Below are 23,694 nucleotides of genomic sequence, written 5' to 3'. Positions count from 1 at the left end.
AACAATGTAAAAAAGCATTCTTCAAGCAAACAGTCCAAAAGTTCTAAAAATTGAAAATACAACAAAGTTAGGCTGATTTTTTTATTTTATTTTTAAAAATAAAGTATAAATAAACATTCATAACATAGTCTAATGTTGCTGAAATGAGAATTACACCAAACTTTCTGGGAAGGTTTCTGGATTTTTACTTGACATCATCTGCCAGACGTGCCACTTTTCTGTCTGTAGGTTTGAGCAATCAGAGCCCGTTTTCCTCTCTGTTGGACCTGCAGTCTGAAGGGCGGGCGGGTTCTGCTGGGGGAGCAGCGACGTCTGGGCGTCGGGCTGATGGTTGAAAACAGAGACTGGGCAAGGAGCAACTGAAGTTTCCCAAACAGATCCAGCACACAGACAAGGAGACGAAACCTCTGTTCTGTCCATAAATAATGGACATGTAGGGCGTCCTGTCCTTTGTACTGAGCTGTCTGGGGTAACAGCCCCTGATTGGCTGCTCAGTGACTGATGTAACAATGATTCTGGCTGCCTCTGCTCTCTGTGGCCAGGAGAACCACTGCTGCTGCAAGTCACTGGGAGGTGTGGCCTGTTCTCCAAAACGCCCAATGGTGTTTGTGTCGCTCTGACGGGCAGCTTGTTGTTGCCTTGGTGACTGCTCAGTCCCTCCGACGATCCATACGAGTCACATTCTGAGGCATCTCCAAGGGAGCCTGTTGGGAAACGTTTAACATTTTGCATTTATTCCACATCCCAAGGCCGTCTGGAGCAAGCATTAAAGAAATGATAAAACCAAGATAATTTTGTTACCAGTAATGTGATGGCTAATAAAATCCTTCCCAAAAAGCTCATGCCAGGTGTCCCAGAAACAATCAGCCGAGGCATCTGAGAGAAGCAGGAAAATAAAGATTATACTGTCTGCTTTAATGCATGGTTATATGAGCAGGAAATATGACAGAACTAAAGTCATGATTGTTTTAGGCTGGCTTCTTGCATGCTTTTGGCGCACGTGCATCGTTCCAGTTCTGTGATAAATTATTTTTAGCTCCAGTAACAGCTGGAAAGTTTGTAATGTTTATATTATAGCAAAGGGGGGGCAGGGGGATAATCCCACTGGATTGAACCTGGAGAATCTCTAAAGAAGCTATATATACATACCCCTTGAACTTTTTCACTTTTTGTAAAGTCACATTCTGTCTGTTTTTTGGGGATTTTATGTAACAGAGCAACAAATAGCATTACATAGATGTCAAAGGAAAATGATACACGGTTATCAAAATAATTGACAAATAAAAATCTTAAAAGTATTGCATGTATGTATTCCAACACACACCATGCAGAATCAAAATTTAATTGATCTCCTGGAGTTACAACTGAGAATCTTCTTTGTTTAATGTCTCAGCTTTGCACATGCACAGACCATTAAACTCATCAACTTTTACCAGTTTTCTTGTCCCTAATGAAGAAAAAAGTAGGTTTACAATTGCCTCATTTGTCTAAATGATTGACTGAACAACATTCAATGAGAATTTTAAAGCTATCAATATTGTTTTTTTTTTTACCTAACCCTGCTTCAAACTTCTCCACAACTTTATCTCTCCACTTTGCATTGGTCTACCACTTAACACCCCCCCCCCCAAAAAAAAATACATTATTATTGGGATCTACTGTGACAAATTTACAAAAAGAGTTTATGTGAAGTGATGCCTCGCTGTCCTCAGTCAGTAAATGAACCCACTTGACAGCTATTTCTCCTCTTGTCTTAATTTTTCTTGGACATTCAAAGTTTTCCTAAATTTCAGAGAATCATAAATTATCCCAAGCTTTTAAAATTAGTTTTCTTTATGTTTCTGAATGTAATCTTATTCATCCCACAGGTTTCTGTTCTCCTGGTTGTCAGAAAGACAATTCAATGGGTCAGTTCCAAACATCTCTGTTGCATTGTCTCTTGGGTGTCAGGGTGTGGGTGAGTCAAACTACTTCTAAAGTACAACCATGTCATAAAATACATTTTGTTCACCTTTGTCAGCGGAGAGGGTTGGTGAAGCGCTTCCTGATCCATCTTTGGAACGGTCACTTAGTTTGTACTGCCTAGGGCGTATGGGATCTCTGTCTGAGTTCAAACTGCTGTGCTCTGTGTCCTTAAGTAGCAGTCGATCTGACAGCACAGGAGAGTTATTGTCATAAGGAGACACCTCTCCGCTGGACGCTTTGAGGGAGTCACTAGACATGCAACTCTCTGTCAGAGAAAATGAATCTTCTGGTCTCAGAATGCCTGACTCCCTGCAAGGAAAACAGAAGAAAAAAATAAATAAATCACGGGATCTTAATAACGTACAAAAACGATCAGTGGTCTAGCAGACAAATCACGTAAAGAGGGGAACTACTGGAAACGTACGAGCACTGAGAGGCCCTTCTTCGCAGCAGGTATTCGACAACATCAGAATCCGTTTCAAGCAAGCTAATCAGCACCTCATTCTGAAGATCTGCAGGAACCTGGGTAAAGCAAAAGTCCAGTTTGTTTCACCGTCTTATAAATAATCGATATCAAATACATATTTTGCAGCAGTAAATAAAGTCGTATTATGAATAGCAAAGATTTATTTCATAGTACACATTTTTGTCTTTTAATTTTTATATAGCAGTACAGGTTGTTTTATTATATAAAAGAGAGAGTTCTGTGAGTTCTTTTCAAAGAGCATGACTTAATTCCTGTAAAAAGCAAAAACGTAAGAGGATGAAGCAGATACTGGAATGCTTCCAGTAGGCTTCTCGTTTCTCGAAATTGAGCGTAGATAAAAGCTCATTTTACAAGGTTCTGGACTAAAAACAAACTTACTTTAGTGATGTAGCTTTGTTTTGCAAGCATCTATAAAACCTTCTCTTGGTTTATTAAGTCGATGTTTACATTTCCTTTACGTGGCTTCACTCTGTTAAGCCCAACAATGGCTCATAAAACAAGACATATTTGTGACTCGGTTTGTCTTGAACTCCACCTTATCTTTGGCTGCTTTAAATGCCCCTGTGCTCCACTTACCATAAACAGCATATCATAAGCATCGATCATCCTTTGGACAACACTGATGATGGCTGAACTCTCCTCTGCATGGGCAAAACTCTGGACAGAAAACTCTTTGTCTGAGCTCTTTTGCTTGTGTAACAAGTTGGGACCAAGGATTGTGGCTAAATTGCGTGAAGTCATCTTGTTTCCTGGGATCTAAACGAAAAAGGATGATAGAACTTATTTATTTATTTTTTTTTTTTACAAATAAATCTACTAAAAAATGAAATAAAAAACTTATTAGGTCAATTATTCTGTTCAAAGTCTATTTCTGTGGACATTACAGTCATTTAGTTTCATTGTTGGTCTCAGTAATACTTTTGTCTCTTCAGCTTGTCCTGTCATCTTATTCACACAGTAGTCTCGTCTTTTTGAACCCTGTTTGCAAAAAAGCTTAAATCAGCCGTATTGCAATGTTCAAAGAGCTTGAAATAAGAAGCAGCTGAAAGTCCGTAAATTACTGTGCCCTTTTTTGGGAAAGACTGGAAATGTGAACACCTGGCTCCCTTCAAACAAGATAAAAAATGTTGTACACAGTCCCCAGGATCTTCAGCCATAATTTCACGGCGAAGGCAATTATGACAATTTGCAAAATTTCTCTGCACATATTGGAGGTTTCTGCAGCTCCACTGTTACTTTCCATCTTATTGTGAAGAACGTAGCACCATCTGTGTTTCCATCAACTGTTCACCAGTATCTAAGGATGCAAGTGATGAGGCTTTCAGTATGGATGGCCCATTTCTTTATCCACATATTGTGACTTCAATCAGAATGAGTCATGCATAAAAAAATTCCAACATGTCTCTTTTTCTGATCATCAGGCTGACGGTCTGAAACTTGAAGTTCTTTTCAGAGTTCTGCTTTTCCCTTCTTCACATAGTCCTCTGTTCTTTTAGTGGCTAAAGGCAATGTCAAGTCTTCACTTCAACAGCAGGAAAATACATTTCACATTTAAGACGCAGCTTGAAGAACCCACAACTCCCCTAAATCTGTCAGTAATTTCCCTCTACGTGCAATTCGGAGGAGTGTGCGCTTCTTCATGGAGAGTTCAGTGCATACCAATCTCTTATCAGCAAGGGGTGTAAGCATGTTTTTTTTTATTTTTGAAATATTTTCATCTGCTTGCTGAAGTCGTAGATAACACTCCTAGCAAAAGCCTTACAATAGATAAGTGTGCTTAGAGGGCTGCCAGTGGCATGATATCCTGGGTTTCACAGTCCTGCTTGAATTCGTCTGACAGGGGTATGCAAACCATGAATTATGGACAAGCCGCCCCTGTTGCTATCAGGCAGGCTGTTGCTCAATGCAGCACCAAGTATGCAAAAATGCTGTCACAACAATCTCACCAGGATGGTTTTGTGCTTGTTCAAACAGGCAGAGAAGGCTTTGACTCATCAAGAATAGCATGGAGTACGCTGCTGTCTTGATGACCCCCCAGCAGACCTCTCCAAATAGAACCTGAAACCATCCATGTTCTGGCAGCTTCTTTGTTGAAGTTTTCATTATCTGTCGTAAAAGTGAGCCACAAGCTGGCCAACATTAATAATGGATATATTTATTTTAAAAATACATTCCCCCAAAATTTACTAGAATAATGTAATTTCATATCAATGAGGAAAAACAAAAAAGCAAAAAAGTAAGGGTGTGGAATATAATGAGAGAAATAAATTCTTTGAGCCATTAGCTCAGCGAGTTTAGTCCGACACAAATTAAAATGTAGCCCTGTATTATTCTCAGTCCAACACATTACCCATCTCAAGGTAATTACTTAAAAATTATACAAAATCTAATCAGTGCACAGAGGCAAAATGAAAATAAATAGATGCTAAGTGTTCCTAATATGCCTCCTCCTAATCTCACACATGCTCACAGGTACTGGGCTTTATAACAGGAGAAAAAACAAATTAGGCCATAATAGAGGGATGTTCACAGAAGCCTGGTGTCTGTGTGCTCATGGTGCTTCATGGAGAGAGTGTTCATGAATCATTTGATAAAGATAATTATAATCGATTAACATGCATAACGGCGCTGCTGTTTTGGCACAGTAATCTCTTCAAATTAGAGGCTGCAGATGCAAGGCACATCTGTCCAACTGCCCTCTGCTGGCTGCTGGCATTCATCGCATTAAATCTGTGGAACAGTCTGTTTACGAGGACGCAAATTACCCTCTGATGGCTAATCATGCTGGGGAGGGGGCCGGGAGGGGGGTCCTATGCATTTGGCTTTTGCTTTTGTGTCTAAGCAATAAAACTAATTTGTAATTAACATGAAAGTGATGATTAATGTAAAAACAATCTGGGAAATTATATGTAAACTTCCCATGAGTTATAAAAAGCAAATTCTGCTATCAACTCATCCAAAAAAGGAGATTTTTTTTTTTTTACCTTTCGTCTTTCTGTGTCCAGGCTGTCTTCAGCATGTGAGGACACAGTGGACAATAAGCTGAGGATGCGCTGCAGCGTGTCGCTATTAGAGGGAGGAAGCAGAAATATGAGGAGCTGGATGGCACTCTGTTGTTTGGAATAATCCAGCACTGCAGAAACACAAGTGCATCAACTTTAGTCAGTTAAAAACATAATCAAAAAGTTCAGGCAAACATTTACATCAAAATGGTGTATAAAGCCGGTGAAAAACTTGCCGACACCAACCATTGGCATGGATGTTATATAGATTGTGGCCCGTAGACACATTTCATTCACAGTTCTTCTTCCAAGAAGAAATGACCAAACAACTTTGATGATTTTTAAAAATAAATAGTCAGTGGGCGACTGAATCAATTGTGGATTTTAAATTCACAATGGTTAAAAATTAAACAGCACAAATACATACATAACGTGTACATGTTTATATAGATATTAACAAGTAATTGACTTGATATTTAAGAAATGTTATCATTAAAAATGTTAAAGTTTCTTTATTTTTGCTGGTTTTCTGGCACAGATACAACTTTTAAAAGAAGTTTAAGAATAGCTGACAAAGTTTCGACAGGGTTGACAGTGGGTACAGTTTCCAAGGATTCAAATCATTGCCTTATGAACTGTTGTTAGAAAAGTTTTATTTAAGTAATTCCTTGACTATATAGATCTGGCAGTAAATGTATTTTACTCTGTCATTTTACAATGATGTTTGCAATAAACTAATTCGAACTGAACTTCTACTTCGAAAAAACAAACAACATTTATATTGCTTCTGTAAGTATCCCACATTTACACAGCATCCATGCCCATGGCGAGTAAATGCAAACGTTTCATCGAGGCTGCATGTGTCTGTGTGCTCCTCACGCATAGTGTGGATGAAAGCTGTGTACAGTTCTCTTGTCAGCAGCGGGTCAGGCAGGTCTCTGAGGAACTTCTTCAACAAAGCAGCGACGTCGTGGACGCAGTGCTCATCGCTAAGGTGCACTTCCCAGCCTTGATCAAACTCCTCACGGAGCTAGATGAAACATCATCACAATCAGTGCTGCAAAGAATTTTTTTATTTTTTTTAAAAAAACATAGAGGAAGTTGATCAAAGTGCAGAAGGTTACCTGTCGTACTCTCTTTTTGGAACTCCCGACGCGGAAAATTCCTACTGTCTGCAAGCCTGAACAAAGACACGAATGCTTCACAAGTGGCAACAACCACATACACGCTCATGAAATGATTGATGCTTCTGAAGTTTGTACCATTTTTTTCCAAGTGTTGGCAGCAGAGATCAACTATCCTCGGCACCTGTCTGTAAATAGGGTTCAGGCTGAGCTTTTTGTCACGGGGTTTCTTCCTGTTCCCGGCTGCCTCATCTGGCACAGACAGCTGAAGGGCCTCCAACAGCCGAGCCTGGTTATCATCGAGGTCAGTGATGCAATCCACAGACACTCCTCCCTGTCAGTCATAAGAGTGACAACCATGTAGTCAATGGAACACAAACCAGCTCAGCGTTGCTGCAGGAAAACGTGTGCGCTGACTTCGTTTAAAGGCCGCAACATCTGCATGCAGAGCGGAGATCTGAAAAGGTCACAAATTCCCACCGAAATCTGCAGAGCGGCTGTAATCAGACAGATCCCCTGTTGTTCTACATGAGTGAATCAGGTTTATTGACAGAAAGGCTTACCCTCCTGGATGTCCATGAGGCTATGTCTGGCGTGCTGGGGAGTGGAGAATCGTTATGGCTCTCTGGGGTGGAGCTCAGAGAGGAGTTGCTGCTGGAGAGCTCCTTGTTAGGCCGTTTGAAGCCAGAGGACAGGTGAAGGAAGGATAGCATCAGTTCGGTAGTGTTACTCTGCTCCTCCCGCTGGTGTTCGTGCCGGAGCTTGTGCACGCGGTCGTTGGTTATGACGTGCGACAGCGGTATGCCAAACGCCTGCGGCAAAGTCTCTGTGTGAGTAGGGGGAGAGAGCAAGACGCAGTGATTAAAGCTGAAGTTGGCACACATAGTTTCACATAGTTTCAGTCATGTCTAGTTCACAATGTCTCATAAAAGCATTCGTATCTCTTCAACTTGTTCATATTTTTAATGTTGCAACTGTGAATTTAAAAGCACTTTATGACAACCGCGTGGGATAGACCAACACAGAATAAGGTAGAAGTGGGGAAAAGAAAGATGGATTTCTAAATTTTTACATTTTCTCTCAGTTAAGAACTACATTTTGCTGCACTTAGAGGTTCTAGTACTTTTGGGTATGGGTCAACCAGCTTTGCACAGACTGAAAGGGAAAGGTGTGTGAAAGATTTTCGAGTTTTCCCAGTGATGTTTTAGTAGGGATTGTGATCTGGACTTTGATTGGTCCATTCTATTATGGTTCCAGTCCAGCTGCATGTTTAATGTTGTTCTCCTTTGCAGCCTTTAATCGGTTTCATTCCATAATAGGCCTATGTTTATCTCCATCTGCCGTTCCAGTGACCTTTTAATGCGCTTCCCTCTAACCCTAGAGAGAAAGAATCCACACATAATGATGCTGCCATCACCAAATTTCTGCTTGGGAATAGTGTGTTAAGGACTAGATTCAGCCTTAGTTTTCAACATTTTCTTCAATTTTGCATTTTTGTTGGTATAGGTTAAAGGTGGGTGAATAAAAATGCAAGACATATATATTGGAATCCATATAAAAATGTACGTTTCCTTTACTACTATGCCCTACTTTATGTGGGTCTATCGCAATAAAATACACTGTGATTGTAACGTGACAAAATGTGTAGAGATTTAAGAGTTGCGTACATTTTTTAAAGCACTCTATCCTTTGTATAATTTTCAGGGAAACATATTTAAATTTGAGCAGAATCTTAAATAAATTCTACTAAAAATAAAGAGGAACTGGCAACAGCAGAGCACGCACTTAATATTCAGTGAGTGCATACTTTCCCAAGTGCCTTTGTAAACAAAAGACTGAGGAGAAAAAGAGGAAAGAGGGGGCTGGGAATGCCGGAGGATAAGCTGCAACGAATGAGCCTCCACTTAAGATTGTTTTAGTTATTTCCCTTGACTGCCTCTTTCTGACGGAGAACATCACTTTCCTGCCACATTGTTGCGGCGGGCGGGGCAGCGCGCTGGTTGAAGATCACAGCTTCCTCTGTACTGGAAGATTCTGATCACTCACAGCTCCGAGCGAATAAACAGCTGAGAGTGTGTTTGGTGGAGTGAGTGTACACAGCTTCAGCCAAAAAGGATAAGAGCTGCTTTTAAAATGTCAGAGCCTGACAAGGCCCAAGAAACTAATAAGAAGCTCCCACGGATCTAAAATACAACTGTGTTTATCTCCGCAGGCTTGAAAATGACTTCGGTTTGGGATTTACAGCTATACCATTCTGCTGTAATGCTTGTGTGAAATCTTCTCACAGGATAAATTTGAGAAGCACCACTATTCGTCATGAGCGGCATTACCTTTGTCTCTGCTCTTTTCCTTAGATAACGAATCCAACTTCTTCCTAAGAGACTTCTTGTGCTTGTGGCCATCTGTAAAAGTAAATACAAAAATCCGGTTTATTTAGCTCCTGTTCAGGCTTGTTTCACTACTGATCCCCAATGTCATTTTTGCACTATACTAGGGTGAATAAAATCACTATTTTAATGCAAGTGATTCAATAAGATTTTTTTTTTTTAATAGGCAGTGTTGAAGCTGATTCGATGCAAACTAGAAAACTTAATTGCCTCTCACCAGGTGAAGGAGAGAAAGAATATATTGAATAAAAAGAAACATATTGAATCTCAGACATCAGAGCGGTGACGAGGACAGCTTGGAAGCAGCATTAGGTATATTTTTAAAGTTTATGTGGCATAAATTCAAACTGTGTGGCAACATGAAATTAGACCAGTTTGATTGATTTGTGTTCATACCTGAACAGTAGATCTATACATGGCAAACTAACTGACATAAACACATACTCCTCATATCTATTTGCATTCCAGATATATCAGCAAATAATAAAGTAATCCTTTATTGCAATAGCATAGTCAATGGAAAATATGATTCCAGTTCTACAAAAAAATATTTGCCTTTCTTCTGCAGCTACTGCAGTAAAAGATACATTTATGTCCAGCTTTTCCCACAGATATTTACCAGGATTTCCAATAGCTGGATATGTGCATGTTCATATATGTCAACAAACAAAAAGAGGTTTGCAGAAGTGAATATTTGTGTGAAGTGTGTGAGGAAGATAAGTACATTTTGGAATGGTGATATGGCAGCCGAGGTCGTGACACCGAATCAGTCGCCTGAAGGCAACGTCCTGAAGGCGGACCCTCTCCAGTTCTGAGAGGCTCTGCAGTGGGACTGGCTTTAGGGAAATGCTGGGTCCCAAAGATGTATTCCAGGTGATGTCACCCTGAAGAGAAATGCAGATATCATTCATTCAATAAAGCAGACAAAGTTTTGTTGTTGAATCAAACATAATTCTTATGTTTTTGCTTGCCTGTCACACTTGAAGCTGCAAAATGTAAAGTTTATAAAAAAATAAAATAAAATTACATATTTGTGAAACTGTCACTATGTTGTGACAGCAAGGTTTCCCCCAGAAAACTTGCTAAACCCGGTGGTTGGGCGCTAGGGCAATCGTTCATCCATCGGCCCGTCATGTTTTTGAGTTAAAAAATGTTTAAGGTTGACAGATAATTTGAAAATATCACTTGATAATTATGTGTTATAAAAGATTGTAAGATTAATACCTGAACACCAACTATAAAGACTTAAAAAATGCAAACATTTTAAAAAGACTTAAAAGAAAAACATGCTTATATATAAGCGGGGGGTGACACTTATACTTTATACACTTATACCACTTATACACTTATACCTACAAAATTGTGAAAAGAATAAATCAAGCTCCTCCCAGTGCTAACTAAAAGCAACCAATCAGAGCCAGGAGGCGGTCATTAGTGCTATCAACCATGGCCATGTGTGTTCTGTTCACTCCTTTCCCTCTTCCCCTCTTGCACTCTGCTTCCTTAAAGCTTCTCTCCATCAACAGAGCCTGGCGGGAATACTAAAGTTAGTTAGCATGGCCACTATTCACAGCAGATAAACAGTTTTTCTGTAACCATCAGTTGCTTCTCCAACACTAGTACATTTAACAGCACGTTCACAAGGTTAATTGACAGCGCTAAGACGCTCCTCCTGGCTCTGATTGGTTGATTCTGCCTGGGGGCCGGGTAATTCTTCAGGCAACAATAGCAACACTGGGAGGAGGTGGAGGAGATCAATATTTTCACAGATTATCTGTCTCATTATACTATCACAACAGGTTTTAGCAATTATGTAAAAAAAACATTAAGCTGTGCTTTTAATGTTTCAGATCATTAAACATTAATCATTAATTTCAGACAGAGATAAGCTGATATAACCTGATAACTTGTTGTGCCACCCTTGCAACAATTATCATCAACTCCTTGTGATAAATGGAACATTCCTGTAGTGTGTGCATATGTACGTATATGCATCCCATCATGATCTTAAAATATATCCAAGCAGCAAAGCAGCCCTACAACATCGTACTCCCACCAAAAGTATGATGTTCTTTTTCTCAGTTACATTTATCCCACATATGACAAGATACACAACTGCTCAAAAGGTTCTCTTCTGTCTCATCAGTCTGGGGAATAGTTTCCAAAAGTCTTGCAGATGTTTTCTTTGGCAAATATAAGACTGGCCTTTCTCCTCAGTTTGGTCAGCTGGAGTTTTCTCTTAGAACTTTACCAAGAATGCCATTTTTACTGTTTTTGTTTCTTACTGTTCAGTCTTGAACCCTATACTAACCGAGACATGTGAGGCCTGCAGTGAGTTAGACATCATTCTGGGTTCTTTTGTGACCTCTGGGGTCAGATGTTTGTGCACCTTTGAAGTATTTTTGGTCTTAGGTCATCCTTGTTTCACGTTTTCTCCATTTGTGGATGATAGCTGTCACTGTGGTTCACTTACTGTAATTAGGTGTGGCTGGTTAAAATGAACAAAAATATATAAATAATAATGTAACATGTAGGAAACTATACAGTTTGCTTTTAGCCTTCACACAGATTGTCTTCGTCAGGTATAAAAAAAATAAGGTTTGATCACCTGAAACATGTCTATGTGTCAAAAAGCAAAGACAAAAGAAAACTGTAAGGAGGCAAAGACTTGTTTTCGCAGCACTATATATCAGACTCAAGAGGCCCTTGGTATGCAGAAGCTGATAGCTGTTTCACTCAGTCTGATAAATGCAAACTGCACCATAGCTGTAAAAACAGTAAAGCTGTTTACTTAATATTTGTCAACAGTTTAAAAAATTTTGCAAGAAACAAAATTATTTACGGTGAATTCATTAATACAACACTTAATGTTCCACTTTAATTCTAATCCTTAACATATCTGCCTCAGACGCAGATATTTCAGTGCACACTCCGAAAAGTCAGTAATAATCCTTTATTTTAATGAATCAAAAAGCATTTTAAAGCAATTGTGAAGATTTAGCACAGTAGTGGTAAAGGGGGCATATAATCAGATTTTACATTCTCAAGCTTTAAGCATCTTCATGCTGAAGATTAAAGTGCTTTGATCCACATCTATTGAGGCAATCATTTGAGCCATGTTCCAAAGAGGCTTAGTAACTCATTATAAGGATAAGGCTTATGGTGAAGTAGCTCACTTCCATTTAAACGAGCATTAGGACTGAGCTACCATAGCCGAATTTTTTATTATTTTTTTACTCTTACACGCAAAGTGTGAGAAGAGGAATATAAATGTGGCAGGGATGTATCTGGCTCCAGGTTCCTATTTCTGCATCGCAACAACCAAAACACTGTCAAAGAAATATCTTCAACGACGAGAACAACAAGGAGTTCTGTAACCACTGCTGAGCCCACACAGAGTCTTGAAGTCAACATCATTATGTCAGTTTGAAACTACATGAAGAGACAGATGCAATGGAGTCAGTCAAAATTTCACAAAGGGGTTGAGACCAGGTTTCCAGGATGTGAGAACAACAAGCTTCAAAACATGGTAGAAGAGTGGAAATGTCTACCTATTGGAGCCCCAGTTAGCACGTTAACAAAGCATTGAAAAGCATCAAGTGCAGAAAGAATTAGACGCAACTGTGGAAAAATTCAATGAGTTCAGCGTTTTGTTTTGCATTTTTCAACAAATTTTGCAATATGGTTCTATACTTGTCTCAAGTTTTATTAAACAGTGCACTCTCAATAACCCAAATGTATTAATAACTTTGCTTTCATTTAAAAAGTGAAACTGAAATGCTATATACGTATATATTATGAGAAGAAAGCTCTGCTTTGTAATTATGATGATTTCACACACCAAATAGAAATGTTGGGTTTGATAAAACACAGTGGACTGACACCAGCAGATAATCTGAGTTCCTGATTCGACACTTACTGTGGAAACTTTATATTGGATCTCAAGTGCCTCTCCACTCTTCACATATTCTGGGACTTTGATTTTTAAATGAAATAGAAAAATAAGTCTTTGGACCACTGAGCAAAAACCAGAATAATGGTAAAAACTGTGAGCTTTGCTGAAGTAATTAAAGACACAAGTTCAAATCCATGCTGAGAGTCCATGCTCCTCCGCAGCACTGATTAGCTAAGCAATGTAACGTGATCCTCTGGAGCAAGGGATGGCAAAGCGTGGCGCGTCATCACGACTTTACACAAGTTTGTCTTTACCTCCGCGGCAGAGGCTCCGCCGAACCCCTGGGGTTTGATCGAGCCCAGGTTAAGAACCACTGCCATAGAGATTGTGAATGCAGGATGGTACAGGGACATTACAGACCAAGGAATGCCATACTGCTCATCTTCTACATTGTAAAAAAAGATAGTACCAAAAACCTCTGAACAGGAAATATGTTAACAATATGTTTTGTTCCAAAGCATTTTGTTAAAATAATTAATCTTTTTAGATTTACATAAATTATTCAGTAAAGTATTTAGACAATTTTAAGCGCTCATTTGATATCCTCTTAACGGTTTTGTCTAAAATCCCCTAAGTCAGTTATCCAACACAAGAAATCATGTAGTAGATTTCAGAGGCATTAATTTCTGTCTTTACATTCTTTCAGAAGTAAAAAAACCTTTTTCAGTTTTTCTCAAGATGTCTCTTACTTTCCAGCTTTGAACTGTTGCCAGCAAAGTACATTTTACAATGCTTGTCTGCATGGCTTGTCTTTTCTGTTTTTGTTGGTAACATTGACAGAATGTTTAACGAGTACCTACAGACTGTTGTATAGCTTTTTTTATGGTTTTCTGTGTTGCAAAGAATGACCAACTAATAATACTCATCTTTTTGGACCAAATTGAACACCTATGTGATGTACCAGCAGAACAAAGAGATGTGGCAATGTTTTATAGGTCAGAGGTAACGCGACATGCATTGAGCAAATCGTGCCAGCCAATTCTGACAAACATAAATTCCTCTTGTATGACTCTGGCTTAGGTGAAACTTTCTCTGTGTCTGATGCAAATGCGAGCTGCCTTCCCACAGTTTCTGTTGACGTCTTCAGATAAAAAGCCTGTTTGGTTTTGTGAGTAATTTCCAAGTATTGTGCTGAACATTTTAATGCAACACCTTTGTACCCTCTGCATAATCACAGGTGTTAGTGGGTCAAGCCGAGACATGCCACCACGCTACAGTTTTGCTCCAATACCTTCCAGTTATGAAAGCAATGTGAATATGTAATTTTCCTCTAGTCATGCAGGCATTTTTTTAAGCAACCAACTGTAAAGCAAATGCAAACATTTGGGTCCAATTCTTACAGGACAGTTCGCCTCCTCATTTTACTGTATTTTACTTGGGAAACACATATGTTATACTTTTGAAATGGCTTTACTTGTTTCCTCCATACAACATAAAAATGTCTGAATAAACCAAAAATTAAGAAGTAGCCAAACTTAAAACAGATCCAAAGAAATAACCACTCATAATTGAGTCACTTACTTTGAGTGTTTAAATATCCCTGCCAATTAGGTAAATAATCCGGTCAAAAAGGCATAAAACAGTGAGTCATACCAGCCCCCAGTCTGAATCAGTGAAAATCCACTGCTTGGTTACAGGTGCATGTGGATGTGGCTAATTTTAATTCAAAGCCTTGCTGAAAAGCAGCAGGGCTTCCTAGAAAACAATGGGAGGAAATCTGCAAAGTAATTCATACAATATGCCTGGAAAGATTACGCTGATCTAGTAAACTTGAGCGAGATCCATGGAGGTGAGGAATACTCCACAGCTCGGGATGTCAAGAGTTAATTCTGCAGCACAAGATAAAAAAGGATTAATTTGCAGACGTAATAGTTCTTCGTAAATGTATCTGTAGCCCTTGAGTTTTTTTTCTTTTTTTTTTTACATGTATTATATTACAACCTCAAACCTTGATGTACTATATTCACGTTTTATATAACAGACCAAGATGAAGAAGTGCGTTGTTTTCTTCTTTTTATTTTAATAAAAAAAAGTTTGTAATATCTGATACCAAATGTATTGCAACTAATTGCTTTTCAAACAGTGGAGTCTCCTAGACCAATGCACAGAGGACAGCCAAACTGAAAACCTACTTCAAAAAATAACAGTCTGCACAAGAAGAGCATTATTCAGAGAATAAGCTAAATTGATATGAGAAGACAAAAAACTGAACATTTTGTCCTTCATACAAAATACTATTTGTGGCAGAAACCTAACGCATCACCCTGAATGAAACATGGTAGTGATAGCATTATACTGTGGGCATGTTTAGGGTCCGTGTAAGATTGCTGATGGGAAGATGAATGAAACAAGGGCCATAGTGTAAAAAGTAATTAGTCAATCATTAACTGACTTATACAGACAAAAAAATGCCATTTGCTAAAATAACAAACATACTCAGAGCAGTAATTAAGCCAACATTGATAGTGCCTTTTGCTATCCAATTATTACTCAGTTAATCCAGAAAATAGTCAAAAGATTAACCCCACACAGAAGAACTGAGCCAAGCAGAAAGGGCTGAGCTTTTCACATGTTGAATTTAGAAGTATTTTTAGATGCAGATGCATCTATGCATCAGAACATCAAGCGCACACAAAAGGTGTGCTAAGATGTTGCATTTTAGGCAACATCTTAGCACACCTTACTACTCATAAGAGTAATCAATTAGACTAGGATAAAGTCTTCCAAGTCACAATCTAGACCTAAATCTAACTCAAAAGGCCTGAGAATTGCTGTTCACACACTCTCCAACCAATCTGACAAAAGTTGAGCTGTCTTGCAAAGAAAAAAAAAGAAAATGCAAACAGTTCAGAACAAATGGAAGACACATGTAAACGCAATTTGCTGAATTTTGTTTAAAAATATGTTGAAAACCATACGTAATTTTCCTTCACTTTACAGTCACGCACTACTGAAAACTGTGGTTGGAACAAAATACATGGAGAAAAATACGACTGAGGCATGCATATCATCTGTATCAAACCCTGTCGTTTTTCTATTTGGAAATGTTTTGCCCAATCTTCTATTAGTCAGATCGTGGCGTTGTAAAAGTACAACAATGTGAGCACAAACTACTGCAAATGAAAGCATCTATCACACACGAAAGAATATGATTTCTCTAAAAGAAAAACATCTATTATAAATTAAGCAACATATTTCAAGTATATTTAAGAATATTTTTACTACGTGGTAACAATGCATTTGCGTCATTGTGTTTTGTTTGCCTTTATTTATAATTCCGGTGACTTCGGGGCACATTTGAAATGTTCATAAGTCACAGTTAACTCAAACAGCTAGAAAAAAAAACCTCGACCCAGCAGTTACTCACAAGACAAAGGATGATGCTTCGTTCTCCCATCACGAAAAACCTACTTTCCAAAGACAAAACGCCACCCGAACTCCGTTGAAACCTGAACTTTCCCACAATTTAACCTGCGCCACCTGACTTCGCTCCAACTCTTCACGACAATGAGCCTAAATCAGAATCACGGTGACACTTGGCCACCAGGGGTCACTACGAGCACGTGGAGAGAAAAGACCCACACATCCAACATCGATCAAAGAGAGAAGCGCATGAAACAGGGTGGGGCTGCCTGGAAGCGTCGGTCTCTTCCTTAATTTACAGCAGACAGATTAAAGTGTGTCCTGGCAGATTAGCGTCGAAAGAAAGACCTCAAATTAATCCACTTTAAAGCTCTTGGCACAGTTCGACAACGGCAAACAATTGTCAAGACTACATTACCCATAACCCTCAGCTATTACCATAAAACATATAGTAAATGTTCTACGATGGTTGTGATCTCTGAACCAGATATTAATCAACTTCTAGTGGTCAGTCAAAAAAAAAAAAAGAAAGGAAACATAAACATTATTTCCAATATCAAAGATGAATTCTACTGGAATCCTTTTTTCAAAGTGAACCTTACATGTATAAAAACAATAATAATAATAAATGAATTTAATTTGGTGTATTAAAGATCAAAGTATGCATAACAGTTTTAGCCAAACTGATTTGATTTGTGAGCAAACATCTGCTCACAAATCAAATCACTTACTTTTTGCTTATTTAAAACAAAAAATAAAAAAATAAGTGTTTTTTTTTTTTTTACTTGTCTGTACTCAAGTTTCTTAAGCATATTTGTTTTGCTATTACTTCATCACTATTTTCTGCTTTATTCAGATCACAATTCTTGATAGTTAGGTTAATTTCAACAGATGTTCATGAACCACTATGTATTTTGTGACACTTTTTATATATAAATATGACAGACTCTATTTTTGGTTGAGTGTTTAGGGTATTTTTTATTATTATTCTTCCTTTTTCTTCTCTGATGTGTATCTTGCTTCCACATACAGCTAAAAACATGTCTGGAAATGTAAAGCTGAAAAGATGCCCATATAAAAACGTACGTGTACAATAGATTTCTAAATATGGTTGGGAAAGTAGGTTAGGATTGATTGAAGGGGCCAAAGATGTGTCAGCTACAAAAAGTCCAAAGGATTTTTCTGCGCTAAATAAACATATCCATTAAAATATGTGCCTTTGAAAGCTCAATCTTTGGAAGAGCAGTGTTTGGAAGGTATTATAAAAACATTTTTAAAAGCACACCATGGCTTTTTTTTCAAGGTGATCTGAAACACTTCTACAGAAACATCTTTTTTTTATTATTTAGTTAGTGTTGTATACAAAGAATTGACCTGCGGAGGTTAAAGGGGAGTATGATCCCCAGAGACAGAAACAACACGGCCCTTCAATTTATTGCATTGTAAATCCATACTCCTCCCCCAGCCTAATGGACACAAAAACAGATGAAAATGTCATCTAAATTATGACCCAGTAAAAATGCTTCTTTGGCCAACAACATGACCTGATGAGTTTTATGAGCTGCATCCTCCTATCTTTAGATTAAGCCTCCTATTAACCTCCTGACCTCTGTTCCAGCGACCGTTAAACGTATTCTCATTTTTAATATCATTATATCCTTACAAAGGCATTATGAACGGCTCAATCTAAAGGTCATAAAGCTTTCTGGGTGCTTCCATCAGAGGCTCCTTTGGGGGTTCGGGGGAAAATGAATGGCAAAATTTAATTTAAAGAAGCATTAAACTGGTTATTTGGAGCATCCTAAAAAATATTTTTCTAAAGCTCTCATAAACTCTATGCTCTTCCGACAAAGTTCCACAGAGACAATATTAAAGAGAATGCAATGAATGCAAAGTAAAAAAAAAAAAAAAGAAAAGAAACAATAAACGAAGAAAATACTTTCAGATTTCTGACAAAGCCATATCCAAAGGCTCACCTAGCAACAAATTGTCTCAAATGAAGTGCAGTAAACCATGCTGGGCACGCTGTGGATCAGAGAAAAGATTAGTGTCACATTTAACTACAGACCTGGAGGAGAGCCGTCATGCCAGTTGTCATAATATTAAAGGGAGAGTAGAACACTTAGAGGTCAGTGACATCGTACACAGAGCTGGGAATAAGTGCACAGGATATCAGCACATGTCACATACAAGTTGCTACTGCCAAATTCCTATGTAAAACCTCTTTGCTCTATGCTGCTGTTGTGTATTTTTGATAAAGTTTTAAGTGCTCATTGTTCTCATGTTGTTACACCGTTGAATGTGACATGCTGGGGTGACCCAGAAGACAAACAACCCATGTCTTGCACTTTGATAAGCCATTGTAACCATATGTCCCTCTTGTAAAGCTCCCATTTTAATGTGCTTTTTCATAAAGTATGTGAGTATCTTGCTGTTTACGGCACGTAAAAACCCTTCTGACAAAACAGATCATATCTGCAGTGTGACCACACACAGGTTGCAATGTAAGGTTGACACCAACTGCTCCGAAACAATGACCGGGACCTTCACCGTTACAACTGCAAACGACCTGCGATGTTTTAAACTTATTTCCATTTTCCACGCAAATGCCAGATCGTAAGGTGCCATAGTCGCTGCAGCCCAGCAAGTCTACCCCCATGCCATGCAAATGCAAAGTCTCTAGTGGGAAGAAATATGTGCCTGAGGGATTGTAGCCAAGGATCAGGTCATGCTGCTGCACTGTGAGAAATAAGAGTCGAAGCTTTCTTCATGTAAACCAGATGTCTCTGCTTTCCATCTCGGCCCAGGCTGCAGAGATCCAAAGTGAGCGCACCAGTAAAAAAAGAAAAGAGAAAAGAAAAAAAGAAAGGAGTGATATTCAACTTCATGGGAGGAAACCTTCTCAAGTTTACAAACTGTGTTGCTACGTTATCCACAATTAAACATTTATAATTAGCCAGCATCATACGTGCAAAAGCATATGCAAAAGCTGCAACGGTTGTTTTTGAATACATTTACACCAGATGGAACCTGAACGAGCCAAATGAAGTCACTCTTGACATGGAAGTCTTACAGCATTGGGGCCGTTACTGGGTGGAGGTGCAGTAGTTTCATGTGAAAAAGGGGAACAAAACAACCAAAAAAAACAGAAAACCTTGACGTTGTTGTTGCAGTGGTCTCTTGGATACCATTGTCCCTGAGAGGAGAACTTGACTATATGCACACCCACAAAAATGTGACTTTGATTACTGAATTGAAGAAAGATTTTTGCATACAAAGGCACTGGCTTGTAAGCTGATTGTAAGCTGACAGCGTGGTCATGTGAGTCTTCAGGCAGGAGCTCAGTCCCTCTGTTTTCAGTTGTGACTGTAAAACACAGTGCAGCTGCACCGTTTTAAACAACAAGATGGTGCAGCTTGTTTTTTTGTAATTAAATAATAATTCATATTTAATTATTAAATATTGGTGATTAATAAAATAGCGTATTTAACCACAATGTAAGGTGGCGTGAACGTCCCAACAACAAAAACTTGTCCTAAAGACTTTAACCTCATGCACACTCCCAAATATCTGTTTCACTTTTTTTTTCTTCCCCTGCTTCATTCAGGTTCTGTGAAAAAGGAAAAAGTTCTGGCTGTGGAGTTAGTGTTGATAACTCCAGAGGACAGATTCTTGGCATTCATTACAAGGCTATTACGGTGTCAGGTCAATGATATATTTCCAATATGATAAACAAACAGTGTTGCCATGGGGAAAATTTAAGCACAACAGTGCAGATTGCCTCCAATATTTAGTACTTTGTTTTATTTAGTAATGTGATAGCTTCCAGTGCACTTTCTGCAAAGCAGCTGCTGCACATTGAGTTGCAATGTTGCTGTCCTCCACACAAGTTTAGAGTTGCTCTGTCTTGTTTGATGTGAGGTCTGTAAGAGGTTATGCAAGAAGACAAGCAGGGGAATGCACAAATGCACCTAGTTTTTTTTTAAATATATTTCCATTATGTTTTCGACCTGCTATAATTATGTCTACAGCCACAAAGTAAATAACATTTATTCAGACTTCATGCACCTGAACAACACAATTTATAGCAAAATTATTGAGCGGAAGGAAAAGAAAACACACTTTAAGTTTTTTGGGGATTTTTTCTCCTAACAAATAAAAAAACCTGTAAACTTTGATTTACAATAGTATTCAGGCTGTCAAGTCAATAACTTACTAAGCTGCTTTCTTTTTTGCAAATACAGCTACTAGACTTGTGCATGTCTGTAAACTGAAAATGATTCCCGCTCTTTGCCAAAGTCACTCAGGGTAGGTGAGATTGGATGGATTGCCTCTCTGAACATCAACTTTCATGTTTTGCCACATTCTCAGTTAGATTCAGGTCTGGACTTTGACCGGAGTATTTTAACACCTGAATATTAGATTTGATCCAAAACTTCCCATTATAGCTCTGGCAACACCCAATTTGATGTCTTTTAAAATGTCTACCACATCTTCTTCAACTGTGACCCTGTGTTTGACTTCCCATCAACTCAGATTCCATTCCCTGCCCCTGCTGACTCTTACAGCATCATACTGCCACCACCATGTTTCATGTAGGAATAGGTATGCTGAAGTGCTTTCAGCATACCTATATATACCTATATATATAGCTAGCTGAAATATATATACATATAGCTAGCTAGATATATTGCAATGTAAAGGTTTTGTCCCAAGGCACTGTGAATCCTAAAAAAAAAATCTGTTTGCTTTGCAAGTTCTAACATCAACACTTGTCTCAACTTTGCACATTCCTCCAGAGGACCACCTTTAAAATGTCTCCATTCAGTCTTCTTAAATGTGCAACAGTTTACTCATCTCAACAGTGAACATAATTTAGTGTAAATTGGATGAAAAGGGATGACGTTCATCACTTGTAGTGACGCAACAAGCTGTAAAACATGTTGGTCCACACGTAAGCAGACCTGTCCAGTTAGCCAGAGACCTGGTGGTGTTGCAACAGCAAAAAACTGTGATTGATTAGTTTAGGGAGGTTTTTCTATTCAAGTCCCATCCAGCATTTTTTGTTTTAAATAAAACCAAGATCATATGGAATAAAATGAATTAAATCAAGTAGAGTTAATGCTTCTGCATTATGTTTTTTTTTTGTGTGTTTTTTTTTATGATATTCCATTCACTTTCGCAATGCTGCGACTAATACAGAGACAACAGCAATGTAACCAACTCTTACACCTTGTGTAACTTAAATTTTGCTAATGAATTTGGGGAGTAAAATTTGCTTTGGAAAGTTTGGTCTCTTCAAAGTTCCTGCTTTATAAGTTTCTGCTCGAAGATTTCCAGCAGGAATAACTAACGCCCACCAGAGCCACCACTCTCTGCAGCATGATCGAAAACAAAACGTAGCAACGATACATCTGCCTTCAAAGCAAATCAATTAAAGGTCACTCACCCTAAACGAACTCTCCTCAACCTCGGTACCACAGTGCCGCATCAAAGTCGAATCCAAACTCCTGGTCTGCCTCAGTTTCTTATTGGAAATTCTTTTGGGGCTTAGCGAGCATGAGAACACGCTGCTCAAAAGTCCTTGTGCGGCCATATCGCATAGTCAGCCGCTCATGTAATATTGGATATAGATCCGCAAACTCATAATCGGAACTCTGCGAGATGAACCGTTTCCCGTCCAGCGCTCGCAGCGCCTCTGCCAGTATTATGAAATGCGCGCCCGTATTCTCAGATCACCTCTTCCGCCTCCCAACGCTGTGACTCAGTGCTTCATGCGTCCAACATCTCAATGATGCTTCTAAGAAGTATGTTGATTTCCCCACACGAGCATGACAAACAATACTGAGTGGAATTAGGGGGGGGGGGGGGCATGACTTTGTTTATATTGGCTCTGAGTGACTCAGCCAAACCAATTTGAATTCATCTCGCAATAAAAAATAAATAAATAAAATAAAATAGATGGTAGTTTCGTAGCGTAAATTTGATGTTCAAAACGGACTTATTTGTAGTTTATAAAACTTAGAAGTCTGCAAATATTTTAAGGCGTTTCGAAACTAATTTATTTATTTTCTTTTTCAGAACATCTTTATTGTTTATTGACGCACAAATACTGTGCACAACAGATTTGCAAATAATGTTTTCATTTATTTTGGGGGGGGGAGCTATCGAGGCAATCTGGACACATTTGAAATCTTACCTAATCAACTCTAATTCATTTTAATAAATCATGATAAATTAATTGATAACAATAAACCATATTTGTAGGACAGCTGAGTTAAATTTAACAACCCACAGCCAGGCTTACTGCCTGACATGTAGAATCAAGAAATCACTTAAACTGAACCTGCTTGACAACATTAAGTTGGCTGAGAGATCTCAAAAAGCAAAGCATCAGCCCCAACCTGAAGAAATTAAACAACAGATGAGGAACACAGTCATTGACGTTATTCAGGAGAGGCTTAAAGCCATTTCTAAGGCGTTTGGGACTCCAGTAACAGCAGTCTGATATAACGGAGGAAGCATGAAGCTGTAGTGAATGTTCACAAGAGTGGCTTGCTTAGCAAAATTATTTCAGCAGCGCATCAGTGACTCATCTAGGAGGTAATGAAGGAGTCCAGTACAGCAATGTAAGAACTGCATGATGCACTTGCCTCAGTTATAACCCAGAGTTCATGATTCAACAATAAGAACAAAACTGGGCAAAACGGCATCATATGGGAGATTGTCGAGGTAAGACCTGCTCCTGATCAACAAGAACTCAAAGGTATGTGTCATATTTTTTTTATTAAACTTATTGGTGATTCTTTAAACTTTCGATAAAATATGCTGTAAATTGAAGACTGAATTTTTTTTTAAAAGATGCCTTAGACAGGCAGTCCATGCATGAAAACTCTCCAATGTGGTTGAATGAATACAATTCTGCAAAGAAGAGTGGGCCACCTGTTATCACAAGTGCTTGATGGCCGTGTTTGCTGCCAAGGGTGGCACAGCTGGGTATGAGGCTTCGGGGGCAATTGTTTATTCTCATCGGGCAAAGTTGGTCCAGGCAGCTTTTTTCCTTACCTTTTTCAATGGAGTCATTTAAAAAGTACAGTTTCCATTTTCTCATGTTACCTTTGATGCTCTGAACAAATTCAGTGTGACAAAAATGAATAAGAAATTTGTGAAGGGAGAACAGTTCAGTACATTAAAGGTTTCCTTCAGAGATGATCAAGCTGAACAAAAAAGGTCTTATCCACTTCACAGATTTATATAGTAAGAGTAAGAGTTTTCCAGTTTCATTCTTACATATAGTGACAATCTTGCACACACCTCAGCTGCATTCACTCAGTCACACTGTATTATTTCTTCACTGCGAGGCAGCTGAGATACATGGCATGCCATGCCCTCTGAACGGACCCTTCCTGTG

The 23,694-nt window shown here is 38.7% G+C and overlaps 1 protein-coding gene across 2 annotated transcripts; it reads right to left on the bottom strand.

The window, feature by feature from the left end:
- Window positions 1-67: 67 nt before the first annotated feature.
- LOC103459153 (rho GTPase-activating protein 6) lies at window positions 68-21,997 on the bottom strand. Of its 2 annotated transcripts, none has more exons than XM_008400483.2 (13): window positions 21,733-21,997; window positions 9,690-9,849; window positions 8,909-8,980; window positions 7,142-7,404; window positions 6,717-6,912; window positions 6,579-6,634; window positions 6,334-6,484; window positions 5,437-5,585; window positions 3,029-3,208; window positions 2,390-2,487; window positions 2,012-2,274; window positions 802-876; window positions 68-704 (listed from the first exon to the last, which is right to left on the bottom strand). In XM_008400483.2, the coding sequence occupies exons 1-13, from the start codon at window positions 21,877-21,879 to the stop codon at window positions 151-153; spliced, it is 2,364 nt and encodes a 787-aa protein (XP_008398705.1). In that variant the 5' UTR covers window positions 21,880-21,997; the 3' UTR covers window positions 68-150. The 2 variants fall into 2 exon arrangements, with proteins under 2 accessions (XP_008398705.1, XP_008398712.1); XM_008400490.2 differs by lacking the exon at window positions 21,733-21,997 and adding an exon at window positions 16,288-16,446.
- Between the last annotated feature and the right edge of the window lie 1,697 nt (window positions 21,998-23,694).

This window comes from Poecilia reticulata, linkage group LG2 (genome assembly GCF_000633615.1).
Source record: "Poecilia reticulata strain Guanapo linkage group LG2, Guppy_female_1.0+MT, whole genome shotgun sequence".
Lineage (NCBI taxonomy): Eukaryota > Metazoa > Chordata > Actinopteri > Cyprinodontiformes > Poeciliidae > Poecilia > Poecilia reticulata.
This window is presented reverse-complemented; position numbering and strand designations above follow the sequence as displayed.